The following is a 22157-nucleotide window of genomic DNA, read 5'->3' on the forward strand; positions in this document are numbered from 1 at the left end:
TTAAGTAAACTGCACAACAGAACAGATTAACGGCAAAATACTACATCCACCGGCACGAGAAAAATACAGGCAAAACTTTCTCCCCCCAAAACGATTATGCAGTGCTTCTCCTATGTAAAAATGCAAACTGCTTCGGAGAGAAGCCACCGAAATCCATCGGAGTAGTATAGCACACAGAGAATCCTGTTGTCTAGCAACCAAGTGCACCAAGAATAATTCCTGCTTATATTCCGAGATGTATAAATTTCTTCATGCCACTGCACATCACACACACACACACACTCACACACACACACACACACACACAGAAGCACATACCTTTTGCCCCTCTGAGCACAAATCCAAATCCTTCATTGTCTTTTTTCTGCAGGACCACTGCCTTTTCTTCTATTATGCAGTCACTGTAGAGAGAATTCCGAGGATAGCGACCATTATTACATCCCTTCATCACCACTGTAGTAGCTGCTCCTCCAGTGTGCAGGTTCATCATCATCACAGCCCGTTAATCAAATAATATTGCAGTAACCAAGCATGGGAAAATATAGAACAAATAGCAGCGAGGGGAAGACAAAGACTAAGCTGGATGGTAAAAGAGAACATGACAAAGCAACTTAAAAGGAGTAAAAAAGGCAGAGAGGAAAAAGAAAGAAGAAGAAATCATGCATGGTGGTTTGTGTTCTATATGAATGACTGGATGAACATGTGATCATGTAATCTGTGGGCTAGCTAGGACTCTAAAAGGAAAAAAAGTAAGTGAACTGAACGACAGTATCATTAATAAACTCCTCAATCGTGGATGTACCAGATGCATCTTCTAGTGAAGCCAAAATGAAACCAACCAGAAGAAAAATGAGGCAGCATTTTAAATTTAAAGATAATAAATTATGATTTTCTATTAGCTAACTAAAAGGCACAAATATATTCTGAAAGCTATGCCTTGCATCAAAAGCCCTTTTTCAATCCTATTGAATGTTGCATGCTGCAAGAATCCCACATGATCATCTGACAGCCTACAATGCTAACAACGTGCAGCTGCCTTGGCGTCATCAAGCACAAATTTCCACAGCATCAAGAATCTGCATAATTGAAATAGTAACAAGGCATGCACAAGCAGGAAAACACATTTTCTAAGGAATATTTCCTGTCTCCTGATAAACAATTAATATTATAAAACAAGGAGATGGTGTAAAGGACTATTTATGTAAGCAGTATTCCCTTAAAGAGAAAGTAGCCTTAGGAATCTCACTGTCATTGGCTGAGATAAAAGTAGAAGGTAGATGAAGAAAACGCACAAAATACACATTAAAATGGGACCTTTCAGACACAGGGAACGAGCTGTAAAAGCCTTAAGTTGTTTAATACCTTTCATTAAACATGAAGTTACTAAAAATAAGCTCAAAAAAAAAAAAAAGAAAAGAAAAAGAAAAAAAAATTGGGATGCTCCTTTAGGTACCAAAGCATTGCACAGCACGAGTTGCAGGGGTTAAGTTCATGAATTGTCAGCACTGCAAACTAAGCTGCTCTAAAATACCTACAGAACTAGTTCAGATAGAAAGGAGTGTGGGCAAGTTTGCTTTCCTTAATTTTTTACTAGCCAGCTTCGGTTCCCACTGGTCTCGTGCAGAATCCAGTCCCCAAAGCAGTGAGTGCAAGGAGAGACTGGATCTGCCTCAGGGCCGTTAATAATCCCCAGGGGAGGAGGAAACTAAAGAAAGGGACACTGCTGTGACCTTTTTATTTAAAGCCCTGAACAAAGCGAGGGATGATGATCTCGGGACACCAATGGACAGCCTCCAAACTCCAGATTTCTCGTGCATCACAGACCATCCTTTTGGTGCCTTTCCAACTCTGCGGGATGAAACTTCCCATGGCTGCTGAAGCGATGATGTAAGGTTGTCTTCCAAATTGCAGAGTGTTTAACACCACACATGAATTCAAACTGCCACAGCGGTGACTTTGTGGGCCAGAGATGGTCTCCATCAGCACCAACAGCTTTGGTATCTCTCAACTTATGGTTATTCACTGTGTCATTCAGACATTTCCTGTTCTTACAATTGAAAAACTTCTGCTGCTTGAGAAAGCCCAACACCCTCCTGCTCAGGGATATCGGGGTGGGATGGAATATGCAACTCTCAGAGCCCACTGAAGCTCTCCATCAACATTCTGATGTTCTAGAAGCTGCCAGTGCCTTGGCTGGGTGGGTTCCTGTACTTATCCACTGAAGAATCAACAGTGAGTTTTTTTTCTTAATACTTGGTCAAATTAATAAAACCCATTCCTGTCAAGTTTCCTTGTAAGCACTCAATAGCTTAATAGAGGTTAGAAGGCAACTTTTGAGAGGTTAGAAGGCAACTCCTGAGATCCTAATCACAGCAAGAATTTGCTTCAAAGAACCCCCTCATGTCCCCTCCCCAAATCCCACTCCAGTGTCAGTTCATTTCCATACAGAATTCAGAAGTTTATCAGCTCAGCAAACTCAGGATCAATTCACCTGGTCTACACTCTCCAAAAAAACCAGGCATCCAGGGTCCTTCCAGAGCCAGCTTACGAAATGGATGGGCATTGTTAAGTCATGCTCACTTCATCCTAATGTACAGGTTAAAGGTCTAAAAACCACCTGTGATTTTCTTCTCGTGTCCAGCACACCTATTCCATAAACTACCCAGGTTTATACTTCAGTTCATGTACCGAAAGTGGGGATACCAAGTTGCCAACATTTTACAATTTCACATTTTACGACATTTTACAAAGTTTTGAGTTTTACACGCAGGGGAGAGGTGAGAGGGAAGGCAAGGGGAAGCACAACATGATTTTTGGTGAGAAAACACACAAACTGATCTCTACTATTTGACAATACAGCTTTCTAATATATAGTTGCAGCCATAAAGAAAACAGCATCACAGCCTGGAAAGTAAAAACGTAGGCTCGAAAAAATCAGATGTGTAGCATTTCTTCTCATTTATGTTCCCTAGGAGTAGGGAACCTGCAATAATCCTATGGCTTGAGTAGCTTAAACTTGTTCAAGCAACCACAGAGAGCAAATTGATTCTCCATGCACCCCCCAGTGCTGCAGAGCGAAGAACCAGCAGCAGGAAAAGGTGGAAGACCAACAGGCACACACAAAAATGAACTGAACTTGCAACCTCCACAGCCTTTCTCCCAGAAGAGTTCGCATTCCCAAGACAAGGGGGCAGAAGAGGGGGAGAGTTTAACCTCTGACTGTTTGCAATGCCGCTTTTTGCTTGCTTTGCCACGCCAGGGTTCTCTGTGCCAGTCAGGGTGGACCCTCCACCGAAGGTCTGTTCACGGTCCACCTGCTCCTAGCAGGCAAAGTGGTGCCAAATGTAAAAGTAGGTCAAAATTTCTCCCCATGAGCTTTTTTGGCAGCGTCTCTTTGATCCTGGAGGTGTTGTAAATATTCAGCAGCAGAACACAGGGTGCAGCAACCAGTGACAAATGAAGGTGACATTACGTGAGGAGCCTGCTCAGAGGCCTGAGCTCAAGCAAGAAGAGGAATTTCTTTCCAGGCTCTTTCAGCACAATGCAGAGCTCTGTGTGAGGCCAGACAGTCCCTGTTATCTGTGATATGCTAAATTTCAATAGGTAAAATCCCTGAAGTCCATTTCTGTCCACTTCCCATCCCAAACCAAAATTAAACAGCTTCCAGTTCAGAGAGGAGTCCTCAGAATATGACCAGTTCCATATGATGGTAATAAAAGGAGTAATTCTAAAATCAATAGCTCATTACTTAAATAGGGCACACACTGCTTTGACTTTGGGCTGTGGAAGGCCAAGATTCATTGCAGGCAAAGTGAAATGCAAAAGGCATCCTATCAAGTGCAGGATAGATCTGTGTGGAGCATGATCGTAAAAACTTCAGGCCAAAATAACAGTCAGTCTAAAGCTCTGCTTTACTCAAGCAGTAAATATTAGCAAACATACTTGTTCATCAGCTCATATAGCTTCCTTAACAACTTAAGGCTCAGGAATTGTGCAGAGCTGTTACAACTTCCATAATTTTACACTTACCAATGGAGAAAGGGAAATGCAAGGGTTTGCCCATGGTCAGACAGACATGTGAGTTTTGAACTCAGCACCATTCCACATAACAATCATCATTTGTGTGGGCTTTTCAAAACAGCAGGAATTTCTGCTTTGCTAACAGCCCATTAGGAGAACATTTGAGGAAGGAAGGAGAAACGTCAAGTCTGTCGTAAAGACTTGTATGAAGAAAATAAAGGTTGGAGTGCGGGTTCATGCTGGAGGCAGGTCCATGAAACATGGCTTCCTGTTCTCCTTGGGGATAACTACACCCTATCTTAAGGCAGGACTTGGCCCACAAGTTAAAATACTAAATTACAGAGGTGGAGACTATCAGGACTACAGGATGTGTTTGGGCAAGTTTGTATCAAGTGTTTCATTGCTGATTTCGATCTGAAAAACAGCACTTAGAGGACACTCCACTGAAAATTATCACCATTATCTGGAAAGAAAAGTGGCTGTTTGGTATTTTGTCAGTGTCTCCCCAAGGCAGAGGAAAAAAATGAATTTAAAAGGAATTATTTTCCTGATTCTCTGCAGTAATGTATCCCCTAGAAATGTAACCCAACCTTCTCAGCTCCAGTAGCCCCTGAGCCCATGAGCCCTCCAGTCAGGACTTGCTCTCCCCTTGAGTGAGAAGTGGCTCTCTCCGGGTTCACTCCTTTCAGTTGGCCAAGTAAATCTCCATCTCTTCATTAGCCCTTTTTCCTCTCCTCAGCACTCTTGCAATTGCAATCTTTTGGAAAGATCTACTGAGTTCACAGCTAGATACATCCTAGAAGAATCAAGTGCTCTGCCAGGTGCAATAAAACGATATCTAAATCATTCCATAAATTTATATCCAACGTCTGGAAGCAGTCACACTAATTCCTTTCAGGATAAGATGGCCAATTTATAGTGGTTATGTTCAAGCCAGAGAAGGGCATTTGGGAAATCTGTTCAAGAGGAGGAGCCCCTTGTGCATTATCCAACAGTCAGTCCCTGTTAAAGACATATCAAAAATATTCTCTCCCTCTTTTCGGGAAGTAATGCGTCCTGATACCACAAAAAAACGGAAATTATGTCTACAGCAAACCTTATTGTAGGATGTAGCAAACTTTCAGTGGGAAAACATTTCCTGTTACTGCTGGAAGGGGTCAACCTTACAATTTATAGTCAACTACTCTAATGACTTCAGGAAAATTGGCTAATCCTAATAATTAAGGCCTTCAAGATTAATGAAGACTCTGTCTGTGATTGCTCAAGTTTCCCAGGCATCGATCATCCACTTTTAGGTCTCACAGAAGAGCTCTCACAGCTCTCCTGTATCAGGCACAGCAGCAGTCACTTGCTCCAGAGGCAGCAGCTACAGCAGCGAGTGGGTTCTGTGCACAGCAGAGAGGAAAATACACAGATTGCCCCTAAAAAACCCACTGGCAACCCAAACAGAAACAGTGGGATGTAGCCAGCCATAAATTCAAACCCACAGTGACCTCTCCCTTCATGGAATCCTGGAATCCCACAGTGGTTGAAGTTGGCTTACTCTGTACAGCTGAGCAATCCTAATGTCATATATGGCAAGTTGAAATGGTTTTCCTTTAGAACATGTGTTTATCGGGAAGTTTATAGCAAGATGTGTTTGGGAGGAAGAAAATATTCCCGAATAGATGGGTAAGTACCTCAGCACTCTACTCAGGGCAGACAGAACCCATCATGGGAATAGGAATACTGGAGAACAGTAAATTTTAAATTGATAAATTCCTCACTAGGCAGCTGAAGATACAAGTCCAATTAAAATATGACAGAGAAGGGATGAATGGAACCACATTGAACTAAAACATCTCCAAGTCATTCTGCTATCCCATTATAAAAAAACAAATTGAAGAATCAGGGCTGCATATGGGAGTGCAGCATGGAATCAAATGCTTCGTACTACCCATGGATCTCAGCCTCACAAGTGCTCTCAAAGGAATCCAAGAAGAGAATCTTCACTGGCACAGACAATTGCTGGTTGTGTGCCAGTGCCTGACTGGCACAGCTGGCACTCAAACAAAACAACCCAGAGAAGACAGACAAGATCACCATTAGCCCTGCTTGCACTGTTTTCCTCTCTGGCTTTATAAATTGTGGCAAACAGTTTCAAATTGCAACAGAAAGGACATGGTCTCATTTCTCCTTGGTAAACTTGGCATAGCTGTGTCTTCCCCAGCTGGCTATGTTCAGGCCAGGTAAAGGAATAGGAAAAGAAGAAAGGACGCTCCAGCAATCCTCCTCTAAGCTCCCCATATTCATATATTTGTCTTTCCAATCTCTGGTGCCAGTGCTGCCTCTCCAGAGTTAGTAAACATCTCGTGGAGCTCTTTGATCATGGGAACAGCAAGGCTGCAGATTTTGCTTTGAAATCTGCTGATGAAAGAGGGATATGTCAAACCGTGGCTGTTTTAAAAGACATTCAGATAACTCTCCAGTTCCGGACCTGTACTCCACAGTGAGGGAATCACAGACTCCAGTAAAACCTGACAGGGCACATCACATCTTCCACCTAAAAAAGGTGTTTCATTCACACTTCTAAACAAGGAATCAAGCCATCTGTATTGGGTTTTGAATACTTGATACCCTGGGTGAACAAAGAAGAGTTCTTCACTAAGTCCCCAAACCCACACTAATACCAGCCATGAAGTGATTCAGGAAGAATCAGGAAGTCAGAAAGATGGTGCTGCTTCTTCCAGCCTGTGATCAGCAGAGGCACCCAAAAAATTAACCATCATTACAAAGAAGCAACCTATCTTAAAGAGAGTAACAGTGCTGTACACTTCGTTGGGTTTATGCTATAAACCTTTACCAAAAAATACAGGTTTAAAAGAGAAATATTAAATTTCACAACAGAAGTACAAAGTAGTTGCACAATTTCTTTATGTAGAACCGAGGAGAAACTTCCTCTCTCTCTCCCCCTCAGTCCACATTCCTTTATTCAGCTTTTAATTACATTTAATGTTATATTTTGGGGTGTGTAGGAGAAGGGAGTAGCCAATCTAAAGCAATACATTTCAAATCTATTGATTTGGCTAATGGTACTTGAAGGTTTTTTCTCTGTTTCCACCTTATGTTGCTGAAACTGCAACTAAAGCAAAATATTGATACAGCAAACCAGAAAGCCAGACAATTTTCTGGAAAGGGAAATCATCCAGTAAACTCTGATTCTACATTATGGAGGAACCTCAGGACAGGATATGAAGGGAATAAAAAAGTTGGCATTAAGTTCATAATCTTAAGCAAATACATGTATAGGGTATATGTGCACCATATGTATGGATATATTAATATCCATATATGGGTATATTTATACACAAACACATAACAAAACAAGTATTTTAGCCTTTTTAAAGAGAAATGTTATTATTCTTTCACATCTGCGTTGGTAGGGAGAAAACAAAAAAATCATTGGGGATGAGGAGAGTGGCAAAATGAGCTTAAAAAATAAAAGCTTCATTTCCCTGTATTAATGTATTTCATTTCTATTTTAAAAATGAACAGTCATTTCAAACACCACACACGACAAAGTGAAAACCAGACATGGAGCATGCAGGCAGGAGTCCTTGTGGTATGGAACAGCAGAGTTTTATAGCCCAGAGTCCTTCAAACCCCTTCACACATATTGTTCCACCTAGCACAGGAATATTTGGGGCTCCAGCAGGCTCCACTTGCAGCTGACACTTATCAGCAATTTTCAGTTTTAAATATCAAGCGTTTGAGCAGTGTGAGCCTGGACTGTGAAAATATTAATATTCATTGCTGATACGATGAGCCTTGAGCACACAGGCTGTCCAAACACTCACATATGTTTAGGTAACCAGAATATTTATCTAATAAACACTTTACTGGTTAGGTTTGTATTTTCCTACCCCAAACCAGCTGCAGTTCCAGCCCCTGATATTGCCACTAAACCACAGAGAAATAGGAATTTTCTCCCTAATCATCTTAACATAAAAAGTGTTTAGATAAAAGGAATAGCAATAATAGATATTAAAACCACTGCTTTTTTATAGAGGGGTTTTTTTTTGATTAATCGTTTTCCAGCTGTTTTTGCTAAAAATTGGTCATTACTATCACAGACAACCTCAGTACCAAGGAGAGGAACATGTTCAGGGTTATCAAACAGGACAAGTAACAAAGATAGAACAAGGGAAGTAACTTCAGTCACACCTTGAGTTTAAAAGAAAACAAACAGAAAGTGTTTTATTAACACTTTTAAAATGTGTCACAAGCCCTTGAAGGCAGCAGTTTGACCTTGCAAGTCTTTACAACAATGATTAAACTCACTGTATGTTTTGGTATCATAACTCCACTTGTTCCAAGAGAGTCTCAACAAAAATAAACTATGAAATAGGGGAAAGAAATAGGTCATTTCAGGACTGGTGAGAAACATGAGTTTCCAATTAGTTTTAAGAGATCCCTCAGGTTTTCCATCACACCCTGTTTGCTGTGATGAGCAGGAGGAATTAGCATCCTCCTGTCCTGCAGTCCTTGGAAAATAAATACAGCCCTACCCACAAGGAGTCTGAGTAGCCCTGACTGTTCATTTCAGCTTTACAGATGTAAGTGTTTCACTTACAAGTCTGCATTGTACAGAAGAGTACAGTGCTTAAATCAGTGCTAAACACACTGCAAAATTTTATGACAAAAAATGTTATGCCTTTAGTACATAGCTTACAAGTTAGTTTGAAGTTCTGTCTCAAAAGAAATGAGGCCTCACCAAAGGCATAAAGTTTTTCTGAAAACATCTTGAATCTTCTCCAAGAGCTTTAAAAATACAGTGGACAGTGAAAAACTTTGAATTTCTAGGATTTTACACAAAAGGCCGGTAAAGGTGATGTGAATTATGGTTTAATTTTCACATATCCCTTTAAAAATCCTGACTAATCACCACATTATTTCACAGTCTCATTAACAGCAGAAAGGAGGTGGCAACTCTACCTTTTTTTCTGAAATATATTCTCCCTCTGCATTTCTCTAATTGCACTAAGCCCTTGGGTTATTTTAAGTGTCTCTCCAAATTTTGCTTTCCTGCAGGACAGCTTGAGAAATGTCCACCTTAACAGCTCTCCTGCCTTTCAGCATCATCAGTTCCAGCAATTTTGTCAAAGCATGGCCAGTTTAGCCCAAAATGTTGGTAGCAGGGAAAAAATCACTGACTTTGCAATTTATTTAAATTGGCCATGACTTCTCTTAATTATGTGAATGTTGAACTGGAACCTCTCCCTGGTGCCCCCTTGCCTTTCACATTCAGCTCGTTGGTTGCACTGGTGTGGAATTTCTGGGAACATGAAGCTTTCGTTTTCTGTGTACTGGGGACAGGGTAAAAATGTTGGTTTATCATTTCAAGCCAGTTCAGATGCATAGAGTTTAATGTATTTCAGAATTTACGGTGTTGGAAGTGTTTGCAGGAGAGGTAGAAACCACCTCTGCCACAGGTGCAGCTGCTCCAGGTTTGGACACGCTGGTCTAAAGGATCCCACAACCTACTCGGTATCAGGCCTGGTTTTCACCAAACTCTTAATTCTGTTATCTGGGCCAAATAAAAAATCAGAGAAATTAGAAGACACATGGGTAACAGTCTTTTTTTTTCCCCTAAAATTGCAGGTGCCGCTTTTTCTTAGTGCACACATTTAACACTCGCTATTCCTCTGCTCAGAACCTTGCCGTGAACTCAGTTCTAGTGTAACACTTATCCCTTAAAGCAAATCTTTTGTTGATACATTTTAGTCCTTGTCAGACATCGTTTCTCCCACGACAGGCTGACATTTTGTGTCAGAGAGAGCAGGAAGCCCCAGCAGCATCACCAGCTACTCAGTCGGTGCATCTGCCAATCACTGCCATGGAGCCCTGCACACATCCACAAGGACGGGGAGAGCATCTGCCCCTTGGCTCGGGAAGGAATAACACTTTCAAAGGACTTGGATAAAGCACTGCTCTGTCCAGCAGGTTCCTGGCATTCAGCAGCAGCTCAGGCTGTGGATTTAAGTCTGACACACATGGGACTGAAGCCCAGACCTTCTTTAGCCCAGGTGAATGCTCCAACACTAGCTATTGTTTGCTCTTTAGCTGCTCCCTCTTCGTTGGCTTCTAAAGAAACACAACTCCAGCACATGTGGTTTGTCCCAGGACAAACAAGGCAGCCTCCTCCCACCCTCTGCCTTTTGCACCACGGAAGAGACCGAGCATGAAAATCCACCCCTTTCCAATTTTGGATCATTTCAGCTTCTAAGAGGAGCAAAACACATACACTGCCTGCCGGCCACACTGAGAATTTTGCCTCATAGATCAAATTCACCAAATGCATCAAATACTTGTGAAAATCTGGCTGGAAAGAGGCGGGTGGGGAAAAAAAGAGTGGTTTAAATCATTGCTCCCACTGGAAGCAAGCCCACAGTGCGAGCTCACCAGTTATCTGTTCCATTTGGGGCTGCCAAAATTTCCAATGGCATCACTCCCAAGCAGAGGCACCACACGGAGGCTTTGCTCAGCTGGTGATGAGGTGAGAGCACAGCAGCCAAAGGTGCCCTGGGGCAGGGAATTAAATCATGGTACAGGCTGGGACACAGGAATGGAAAACACTAATTGTCCTGTTTTCCTCTGCTCTAATTATGTGACTCTTGCTTGTAACCAGCCTGGTGTCACACCCTCACAATCTTCGATTTCTGCATCTCCACTCCTTTTTCTTTCCTTTTCTTTTTTGATTTCCTCTAGTCTAATTTAAAGAAAAAAACCACTTTATTCCCCCTGTGCACAGGACACAGGCTGCTGCTTTCAGTGGTGACATTTAAATCCACACTGTTCTCCAGCATCCGGCCAGAGGAGTTGCAGAGGAAATCCTGCTGAGCCTGGGAGTACCAATTGCTGTGCAGGAAACAGCACAGCCCCCAGATCCCAGCCCTTGCAGGCAGCAGCTTCTCTACCACAGTCACAAAGTTAAGTCTGGACCAGCACTAGAGGTAGAGCCTAAAAGTTTTTCAGAAGGAGCATTGTGATTTTGAATTTGGGAAAGGCTGTATATTTTTTGTCAGCTGCTGATCTCTCTTTGCTAACACTTGCCACTAAAAATTTAGGCAAACATTTAGCCCAGAAAATGCCTGACACATTTGAATCATTAGTTACCAAACCATTAGCTGCTAAAAGATGAAATCTCACTGAAGTAGGTTAAGCAAACTTCACTGTCAAGACAGCACACTACTTAAAAACGCACCTACAAGCTAATGGAAACTTTTATCACTCACTGTAGAGTTTTGCATCTTACTGTAATTGGATTAGACCTTAACAGTGCAATTCTAGTAGAGGTTTAGATGGAGAGGAACCACAATTCAGATGCACACACACATACACACGCCCTTTTTACCTCCTATCTCAGCAATTCCTTTCAATATTTGCTGTAGTCACCAGCACAAAAAGCTCCATCGTGGCATCACACAGCAGCAGGGGAGGCAAAGTGCAAAGCTGTTTATCAGCAACCAAAGGAATTTCCATTAGAAATTGAATAAGTGGAAATGAAAAACTTCACATTTTACATCTCCACCTGCTCCACAGAGGCTACAATTATTGCCTTAATTATTGCCTAAATACATATGCAATTCTTCAAATTGCATCAAATCATGCTCTTCAAGTTAATGAGGCACAAGGTATTAAAATTGAGCTACCCTTGCCTTTCTGCCTCACATTAAGAGCAGTCCACTGTTACACTCACTGTTAGTTAATTAATTAATTCAGAACAGACAACGGGCAAGTCCAACAAAATGACTTTAGACATCAGGTGAGGTTACATGCACACAAGACACTTTCCATGCTTTTTTTTTCCTACAGTTTGGCTGGTGCTGGCTGTTCTCTGTGCCCAAAAGAACCATGATATCACATCTGCAGAGATCTTAAATCATTACAGTCTCAGAGAGCTTTTAGATGTAACCACATCACTGCCTCACACAGTTATATTTAATTAAAATGATGAGCATACTCAGATATTTTTGCTACCATCTTCTAGGCAAACCTGAGCTATGTGTATAGGAAAAAAAGGCAAAATGCTGCTGGTTTTACTTGTTTCCACCAGAGGAAACCAAGGATTATGTTTAAAATATATGCCTGCAGGTAAGAACAGCTGTAAAATCACTTTCCACTTATTAGCAATGTGTCAATCCCAGAATAAACAAGAGAAATTGTGGATTTATTGTTAAGAGTGAGCAGCACCATTTTAATCTCCTTACTCCCATTTCCTTCAAGAGATCACCTGAACAGTTCAGGCTTCCCAGGAAACATGAATACAGTGGAACTGGTGCCATCCAGCAGAAAACAAAGAAAAGAGCAGTTCACAGAATCCTTGAATGGTTTGGGTTGAAAGGGACCTTAAAGATCATCCAGTTCCCATCCCACATCATCTAGTTCTAACCCCAATTCAGAAAATCCAATTTATTCTCCGTGTAACAACACTTCTCTCACTGTTCTGCCTGGGGAGAACCAACGTGAAAATGTGGGAAGCAGGATACAAAATGTAACAGCAGCTCTTATACCTTCCCTCAATTTTTGCAAGGATCCATTTGCCAGGATTTAGTGGATTGCTGCCAGGCAAGCAGCACTCAGCAAGCACATATGCCAAATTCCCCAACCCAGGGACACGGGGCCACCATAACCAGGAGAAAATCCCTTTGCTCCCTGTCAGTTTTACATTCCTCACCACTTGCAATGGCCAGAATGCCACCCAAAAATTTCCATCTGTTTTAAATCTATATTTTATTATTTTCAAATCTCTATTGAAGGAGACGAGCGACTGCATTTCTCCAGAGGAAGGATTATTTATGCAAAATATCCACATGAAACCGGATCTCGAACCAGAGGGAAGTATTTCTGCATCAGACTGGGAAATTCCACCAAAAAATGGTGTGTAGCACACCCAATGCTTAAACTACCAAGACAGCACCACTTACATCACAATTTCGGAACAAAGGTATCCAACAGGCACATCCTGTGGGCTAAAAAATACTTTAAAAATAACAAAGCTCTGCACAGCATGCTGAGGTACAGGGGGTTAGACAGCTTCAGCTGTGCCAAGGAGTCTCTCTGAGCTGCTCAGGATTAAAGCTTCGGCTGCTCTACCCGACAGCGCGGATGACAACAGCAACGGAGAACGGCCGGGAAGGAACATCTGAGAAGAATCTCTCAGGTTTTTATAAGGTGTTTGTGTGTAAATTGGCTCTTGAAGAGTCGCTCCTGTCAGCTCCTACACTCGTGGGACACGGATGCTGCCACCTGACTCCAAGTAGGGACAGTAGGGTTAATGAATTAAGCTTTTAATTAAGTTTTCTTACGGACTACACCATCTAATTTTCCTCTTTTTCTTCCTCCAGAAAAACAGAACAAAAACCGTAAGGCAAATCAATTTGGTCCTGTCATTAACTTGGTGGCAAAAAGCCTTTGCAAAAGGTTATTTGTCATCACATTCTCTCCTGTGAGCTCTGCAATACTGCTGGAGCCATGGGATGTCAAGGAAAGGCACCAGAAAAACTTCTCCCATGCAGGGATTGGAACCAGTTAAAGTGGCTGGAGGAAAACCCCCGTGTGGAAGTCGATAATTCTGTGAAGAAAGACACACAATAGGCAGGAAACCTCACATTTATCTGCATATTTGATTGCACTGAGGTTGGCATTCAATTGTGCTATTGACTTTTGCTGTTGCCCTGTTCTGCTGGGGGTGGGAGATGATGCAATGAATGCAGTAGAAAAAGTTGCCACCGTTGTGTCCTAAAGTTCCCAAATCCATGGAGGCGATGGATGGTGTTTTCCATCACACCAAGCTTATCATTTTTACATAGCACCAAACTGTCTCACATGATTTATGTCTCCAGAGTATGAAACTAAATTGTCACTGCATTATCAGCCACATTACATTTAAAAGGGTGATAACATTTTACATTTGAAATTAAGCAACTAATTAATTCCACATATTTTCCTGGCTGAACAATCCACTGTCCCATCTTGAGAGAATTAATCAATTCCCTCACTTCAGTTTAAAAGCAGATAAAAAATGATCGTTTCTAAAGGTTTACCTTTAAGTTTTTAAAAATAAAGAATTTTTTAAAATTCGAACATCCATTCTACGCCTTAGCAATGCTTTCTGTTATTAAACTGGAATTCAACCTTGATGAAATAACTCATTTACATCCTACAAATAAGTTCATTTGAATTAACTGCTGACCACAAATCCAGGGAAGACAGAAAACTCCAGAGATGTGGCAGTCTTGCATTATGTCCTTGCAGTTTTAGTGGTGTATCTTCTCTTTAGGACAAGGAGTGAGGATTTAAACTGAAAGAGGATAGACATGAAGAAGAGATTCTTCCCTGTGAGGGCATGTCATGAACATTTAAAGCAGATAATACATCAGACCTGGTAGTTTCAAATATTATATTATATTTGTATGATATTTAGTGACTGCTTGCAAGTCTCAGTGTCCTTCTCCACATTAGTAAGCATCCTCTCCATTTTCCCAAAGTCAATGTATGGATAACTGATCTCTTATGCAAAGCTGAAATAGGATTTAATGAAGCTCCATTACTCAAGCTGCACATTTTCCTCAAGATGAAAAATGCCATGTACAATGCATTTTCCTGCATGTGAATAAGCCCATTAATATAGATTTCTGAACAGAGTGTTTCTACTCAGCAATTTTTGCCCTTTGGGAGAGAGAAGGGAAGAGAGAAGGGAGCAGACACTTCCCCTCACTCCCCCACATCATCTCCAGAAAGGAACTGGATCAGCTTTGTTAATACTTTGGATTCAGAGCTGTTCTTAGCACAGAGGCACAATTGCCTTATGACAAATGTTTATGAAGCCTTTGCTGCCAGCGTTAAATCTGTTGTAATGCATTCTTCCCCGACTTTGATAGGAAATGATAACACAGAAAGTAATCAAAGCAATACAAATCTGGCAATATCAAAAATGGCTCTCACTTTCACACCTTATTTGCGTCTTTGAATAATTCCCCACCCTGAAGAAGCCCTTGTGAGGAATTAAATCTGGATGTACCACCAGGAGACATTAATCTCCAGACAGGTTCTGAAACGCAAATTCTTTTTGCTTAGCAGCAATACGTAAGCACCACCGAAATCACCATTCAGAGGTACAAAAAGCTGATTTGCAGCCTCAGTCAGGTACCTGAAACACAACTTGATGTGTTATTGGTTTTTAGTTTTCCTGCTGTTACCTTATAAAAATTCCAAATTTTACCAGACTTTGCTGAAAAAAATGTGCTAAGCAAGTCTACCTTTCCACTGTAGTTCTTGGAATTTCCCATTAATTCTGCCTTCTCCTACCTTTCTCTCTCACTTTCCACTATTACCCTTCAAAATGGATCCACTGGGCCTTGGATTCTCTGTGGAAACTCAAGGAGAGTTTTCTTCCAATCCTTGCCTCTGCTGCTTTCCCTCTCTCTGCTCAGACAATTAATAGATACCAACTGCAGACATGCTCCATAACTAATTTATATGAGGCTGTACAAAAGATCATTTTTTCCTGACTACCTCTCCTGCTCAGTCCTGAATCAGGTAAGGTACATTTTTTGAGAGCTTTACTGTTGCACTGCACAAACCCAATACCTTTAGGAAAAAACCTCAAAACAATACATAAATGAACCAACAACCTAAAAAATCAAAGGGGGGCGGGGAGGGGGAAGAGAAATAAAGGAAGGTTTTGATGGAACTGACATTTGCTAATGAAAAATCTGTTGTTAGAAAGTAGCAGGGGGTTTCCAAGTGGAATGATTTGGTATCTCTGAGGCAACACACAGCAGCTGCAGCTTCTCTCTTCTGCAGGAGCAGCCCTCTCCATTCACACCGAAATACAGAGACAAGGCTATGGATTTGTAGGCTAATGGTCACTCAAAGAACCTTGCAAAAAGCCGACTCTTCTCGCTGCAAATGGCCCCAGTAACCAGGGAGTCTGCTCTGCAGAGCTGCTCCTTGTCTCAGAGTATGGGCTCACAGCTTCTCTTGACAACTTTACCATCATCAGACTGCCCCAGTCAATCACATCCTGTCCAACTGTGAACTTCCTCCCCAGCTTGTTCAACTGACACAGAAACTTTGCCTGAACCTCGGAACAAAGTCTAAGACCACAGAATAAAACCAACAGTTACCACATTTCTCTTTCTTTTTTTATTTTGTTTTAATATTGTGCTACGTGGAATTCTGCCATCGCTTTACACATTTCAGAATTTTTCTCCTGCAATAAATGTGGTTTCCTTGAAAACAAAAAAACCCAAACCCAAGCTGTAATCAGACAGTCAGGAGAAAAGCAAAATAATTCCAGTATGCCAGCAAAATTTCCTCAAGAAGACACCAAAAGCCAACTGTGGCTCTGTGTTTTAAAGGTCATCCTTTCTACCAGCAGTCAGCTCTATGTTCAAGGTATATCCATGGGGGAGAAGAACCTGCTTAAAAATCGTGAATTCTCCCCAAATAAATAATCTAATTTCTCATTTCCAGCAGCTTCAGTTCTACTCAGGTTCCAAAGTTACTGCTCAGAACAACAAATCTCTTTCCCCACTCACAAAAAAACCCACTGATACTCATGACTTCACCGCTCCCGAATTTTCTAGACCCATCCCATCTGAACAAAGTAAACTGCAATAAAAACCAATTCAGAAGTTAAATGGTGCCCTGAGAAGCTCTGTTTAGTGATCAGCTTCCCTCTTCCCCTCCAAAGCCTAAACCAAAAGTAACAATTAAATAAAACCTGGGAAGGTTTTGTAAAGAGATTGCAATCAAAAGGGAGAATTCTTACCTTGAAGCATCAAAGCTGTCATAGGATCCAACTGTGTAGTGTCTAAACAGCTTCTTTGTTCTATCTGTTCGTGTTTCTGCACAGAGAAAAGAGAACTTTCAATACTCCTGTATTTCTTAATCGAGTGCTGAAGTATTTGTTTATATTCCCTCACAGTGAATTAACATCGTTTGAAGGCATTTTGGAAAATAATGTTGGCTTCTTTTATCACATCAGACACATCAAGTGAATAAGAGGAACTTCTCAGAGATCATGAATCACATCATTCACAAGTTTTAAAGCTCCACTCACATTCTCAGTGGCAAAAAATTTGCGTCCAATATTTGGTTCTTTTAGAGCTGAGAGGCAAAATATGAGAAGAAAAAAAGAAGAAAAACCTGCAACACATTTCACAAAGGTTGGGAAAATAGCTGGAATATGCAAATCAATTTTTTTTTTTGCCTAGCTACAGGTTGGTCCTCCAATGCAACCTCCTGAAGTTTGGCTAAAAGGCATCAAAAATCAGATGGAATAGTTTCTGGTTTAGATTATGACCGCAGAAGTCTCATCTGCACAGCTGAGGGACTCTCCATTGTGGGGCAGCCTGACACCATCCCAACAGATTTTATTAATTCTCCAAGCCAGACACAGCCTTGAAGGCACAGTACCTCTGTGGCACAGCACCTCTGTGGCACAGCTTTTAAGGATGGTACAAATGGCTGAGAAATCGGTGCTGTCAAATGACCAAGGGCAAGCCTGCAGAGAGAAAAAGAACATCAGAGGAGGATGGAAGGGCTTTGAACAGAGCCAAGGAGCAGGAGAAAGTCCTGGGAGGCAGACTTTGGGAAGAAGGGTGGGCAAGATGCATCTTTCCTTGCTTTAACCAGTGTACCCAACACATAACTGGATCGTGCCCCCAGCTGGAGGCATAAATACAAATATATCCATAATGCAGAGAGATTCCAGCTGAAAATGTATGTGCAGGTTCCAGCCAGCTAAGGGAGTAAGAAAGTTGTTTCTTTAGATCTGTGCACCGATTCACAAGGTCCAAGAAAAGTAGTAGCAAGGAAAACCAGAAATATTTACATTTATATACATGTTCTGGAGACCAGCCAGCCTCCATCCTACAGGATGGCCAGAGAGGGAGAAAATCTCTATTATAATATGATCTCTACTTGATAGTTTAGTTTATTTTGTCCCTTTGTCACTCACCTACAAACTGTACTTTCTGCCTAAGAGGCCTTTCCTTTACCCAAAATTCCTGCTCCTGCTGCACAAATTGCAGTCTGTTCCCCACCGAGCAACATTCTTCTTTCATGCCATTCTAAAAATCAGGTTAATACCAAGAGACATAAACAGAAAAAACACAGAAAATCATAAACCTGGAGTCTACTTAGAGTTTCCCCCTGGCCTGTTTTCAGAAGTCCCTCAGAAATGATTAAAAGAAATAAATTATGATGAAGAAGAATATTTTGAAATCTTAGAACAACTGCTTGAGCCACCAGGAGCCAGATGTTTCCCCTGCAGAATCTGTTTTCTATAGCATGATATTTCAGTGCTGTAAGGAATACAAAGTGGGTAGGAGGGACAGGAAGGCACAGCAAGACAGAGAGCTTTGTTCAGCTCCTCAGGACTGCAAAGCCAGCACTCCTCAGTTGCAGCTTGGATCTGCTCCCCAGCTCTGCCACCCCTCTGCTTCCCCCCACTCCTCTGCGTGCAGTCAGGGATTATTTGGGAAAACAGGAGCCTTGCAAGACGCTGAACTCGAGGCTCAGTGGCACTTTCCCAGGCTGCTGTGTTAAGTTCTCTAATTACCCTCTCTCCCTCACCTCTGACTCAGATTCCAGGCTGCCCTATTACACAGCATAAGTACACACACTCAGGAGCAGGGGGGAGGACCAGGAATCTGCCATCAGAATGGACTGGGGACTGAAAAAAGAGCAGGATTCCATTCTCTGACTTGACAAAAGAACACAAAGAACCCATAGGCAAATGCTGTTCTGAATTCAAGCCAAATACAGCACAGTAACACTATTATAGGTATATTAGCACCAAGGGGTTAGCTCCAGGTTTCCCTGCATTTGTACCCATTCTCATGTCCCAGGTTTTCTTAAGAGCAGCACTTTATCAAAATGCTTTGCAGCAAGCTAGGGCCAGCTAAGACTAACAACCCTATCATCATCTAAGAAGCTTTTACCCACAGAGTCTTTTGAGGATTTCTTCTTAAACCTGGTTGCAGACAGTTTAGAAAGACCAGAAAGAAGATATGGACAAGAAGGTCTAGAAAAACATTATTTAGCAATTTCTATATTTTAATAAAGAGAATTATTTCATTAATACTGCATTCTTACTGAGAGGAACATGTCACCACAGACAAAAAGTCACTGCATTAAGTTGGATCAGTTCAAAATGTTTTTCTAAGAGGCAGTACAAAGCACCAGGGTTTGCAAAAATGGTCCCGTTTCCTTTACATTGACAGAAGAGAGGAACATTGAGATATCACTTGAAATTTCTAGATCTCTTGAGAAGCCCATATTTTACCAGAATAAATACCATAAGGACACAATAGTTTTTTCCTGATCCATTTTCTACTGAAGCCAGTGGAGCTGCAGCAGAAATAAGCTGTGTGCCCTGGGCAATAGTGGCAATCCAAATAATAAAGCCCCAGCTGTTTCTTTATTAGAATCATTTATTGTTGCAGACATCTCAGTGAGCAACAGGCTCAAACCCTGCCCTTCCAGAATCTAATTTATAGGGCTCAAAGAGGGTGAGAAAGTGTAGGTGGAAAACATCTCCTCCTTTCTCTACCCCAGGAGTGGTGAGGGCTTTCCTCCAAATAAATGTAGGACTTCCTGTAGCTTCTCTTCTCAGTCTCGTAAGTGACCACAGGACTCCAACAGAGCTTGCAAACACCATCAAAAGCTGAAAAATCACTGCCATGAAAAGCAGGAAATAAATTTTGGACTCTAATCCGCATAGATGAGGCCACTCTTGCCCTGTTTTGGCCCACGTAACAATTGTGGGCCTGTTCCAGCAGCCAGCCCAGTTCCCAGCCTGACACTCCTGCTTGGAGTAGGCTGCTTGCATATTCGATACTCCTTTGGAAGAGTAAAGAACTAAGGGGGGAAAAAATCCCAAAGCAACTGTCTCCATTCCTTCTCTCCTCCCTGCTGCTCCTCGGAGGGCATTTCGGCACCGTGTTTCCAAGGAAACTGCGCGGGAACGCTCCGCCAGCGGGGATGTTGTCAGAGGCCTGCCAGCACTCTAGGAAAGGTTCAGAGTCACCAACCTGTCCACAGGATGGAAACAAAGGAAATAGGAGTGGAATTTGTGGTGTGATACTGGGAAGGCAACAGAGAGCAGCAGGCTCGCTCCAGGTACCACTGGTGGGTAGAGGTGGGTTTCATCCCCACACCAAAACATGCAGCTTTTCCTTCTTCCTTCCCTCTTCCCCAGTGACAGCCCTGGGAGATGTTTCACTCATGCAACAGACATTTATAGGTGTTCTTTGCCAGAGCAGCTCAGGTACAGCTCTCTGCATGTGCAACACCCAAAACAGTGGCTAAGGCCTTCCCTCTGCACCTTCCCCTTCCTGAGGGAAAAACACTTTCCCAACTATTTATGCTGAGGGTTAGACAAGAAGTTATTCAAAGCTGAGGAAAGCAGAGTAATAATAAAATCAGCAGTCCACAATTCAAGGACACTTGTGCTGGTTTGCAACAAGACAGGGAGTTGTTATCCTGGGAGTTTTTCCTTAAATTGATCCAAATTTGGTGATAAGAAGAAGTGAAGAAAAAGTTCATGGGAGTGAAAACATCACTAAGAAGAGCGTGCATTTTTCTATCCCAAGTATATCCAAAATATTTGCCATACCAAATGCTGCTCCAGAAAATAATCACATCAAGAGATAAAAATATTCTTCATACCACAAACTGTGAAGTCTCAGTAAGTTATTTTACTTATTCCCTTTCCCCCTTAGAAAATGGGGACTCTTCAAAACTGGAGTTTCTATTAAATATGGTACATGGAAATGGTGATAAGTAAGTTCTTTTCCAGCCTATTATACAATTGCTTATCATTATATTTTATTGCTTTCTTTGAGCATTTCATTTGAGCCACAGGAAAGATGAAGGTCAGGGATCCTCCTCCAAATCACACAGAGTAAGATTATGGATTCTAAAAAGTGGACAAAAAATGGGATGAAGAAATAGAAATGGAATTTTTCCCTATTAACTGTTTGATTGTTGATTCTGATAAAGGGTTCTTAAAACTCATGAAAGTGAAATCTGCAGGTATGTACCACACAAGAATTCAGAAGAAACTACAATTATCTTTTTCATATCTTTGCAAATCTGAGGTGAAAACATTGATGCTTCATTTGAAGGGATAAACTGTGAGGATCAAGAGAAAAGAAACATATGATGAAGGCATTATAAATGTGAAATTAACGAAAACCTTTAATTCATGGTTCACTTTCTTCTGTTTCAGTTTGTGGATGTTTTGGGGTTTCTTTAAGTCCCAGTGTTCAGTTGACGTGATGCTCTCAACCAATTTTTCCTTCAGTTAAAGCTGAGAAACAGCAAATCTTAAGTGGTTTTTGAAGTTTTTCAGATTTGAGAATAAGCATAAAAATGTCTCAAGGACAGCTTGACTGGAATTGCAAAGCCTTGGATGTCGTCCTGCTTTTCCTTTCTTTTTTTTCCCCCCTACTAAATCTTATTTTCAAAAAAAGAAAGGAAGACTGAGTGTTGATTCCCTCCTGCATCCTTAGAGGAAGATTAGCTGGAATACAGTGAATTAGTTTACCCACAAAGGATGCTGAAATGGCTGATCAATGGAGTGAATCAGCAAGTTTGTTTGCAAGAGAAACCTTAATAATTGAAATATGCAACCTGGACCTGCTGGAGAGGCAGTTATGGAAGAACAGCGTTTCCCATGTCATCAGTTTCCTCTTTAATTTAACAAAAAGCTCACTTACACCTCAAAAAAACCCCAAACCTGCAAGTAGTTGTGGAAACACTTGCTTCTTTGTGTCCTAACAACTTTACCAGCCCTTTGTACAATTCGGGAGCTCTGCAGCTCTTCCCTCACATTTTCAAAATGTGGTAATGGTCTCTTGATCTTTCCCTAAGTTCTCCCGTTGGGTTTCTGAGGGTCTCCATTCCCTCCGCCCTTCATTTCCAACCCATCTGTGGCAGCTTTGTGTCCATGGTCTCAGCTGCAGAGGATGCAGAGGATTAAACCACTCAGGGTCTGGGACAGGCACAGACACAGCTCTGGGCAATGTCATAGAAGGAAATTAAGTGGGAGAGGAAAGATTTTTTCCCTCTTTGCTTTACAG

At 41.6% G+C, this 22157-nt stretch overlaps 1 protein-coding gene across 10 annotated transcripts in view; it reads right to left on the reverse strand.

The window, feature by feature from the left end:
* Positions 1 to 22157, reverse strand: part of SHANK2 (SH3 and multiple ankyrin repeat domains 2) — a 279072-nt gene that overhangs the window by 116339 nt on the left and 140576 nt on the right. For all 10 annotated transcript variants that reach the window (XM_048308457.1, XM_048308455.1, XM_048308456.1 and 7 more), the window contains 2 exons: positions 16838 to 16913; positions 319 to 401 (listed from right to left, as the gene is read on the reverse strand). In XM_048308457.1, coding sequence (XP_048164414.1) covers positions 319 to 401; positions 16838 to 16913 — 159 coding nt within the window. The remainder of the gene's footprint in view (positions 1 to 318; positions 402 to 16837; positions 16914 to 22157) is intronic.

This window comes from Corvus hawaiiensis, chromosome 6 (assembly GCF_020740725.1).
Source record: "Corvus hawaiiensis isolate bCorHaw1 chromosome 6, bCorHaw1.pri.cur, whole genome shotgun sequence".
Lineage (NCBI taxonomy): Eukaryota > Metazoa > Chordata > Aves > Passeriformes > Corvidae > Corvus > Corvus hawaiiensis.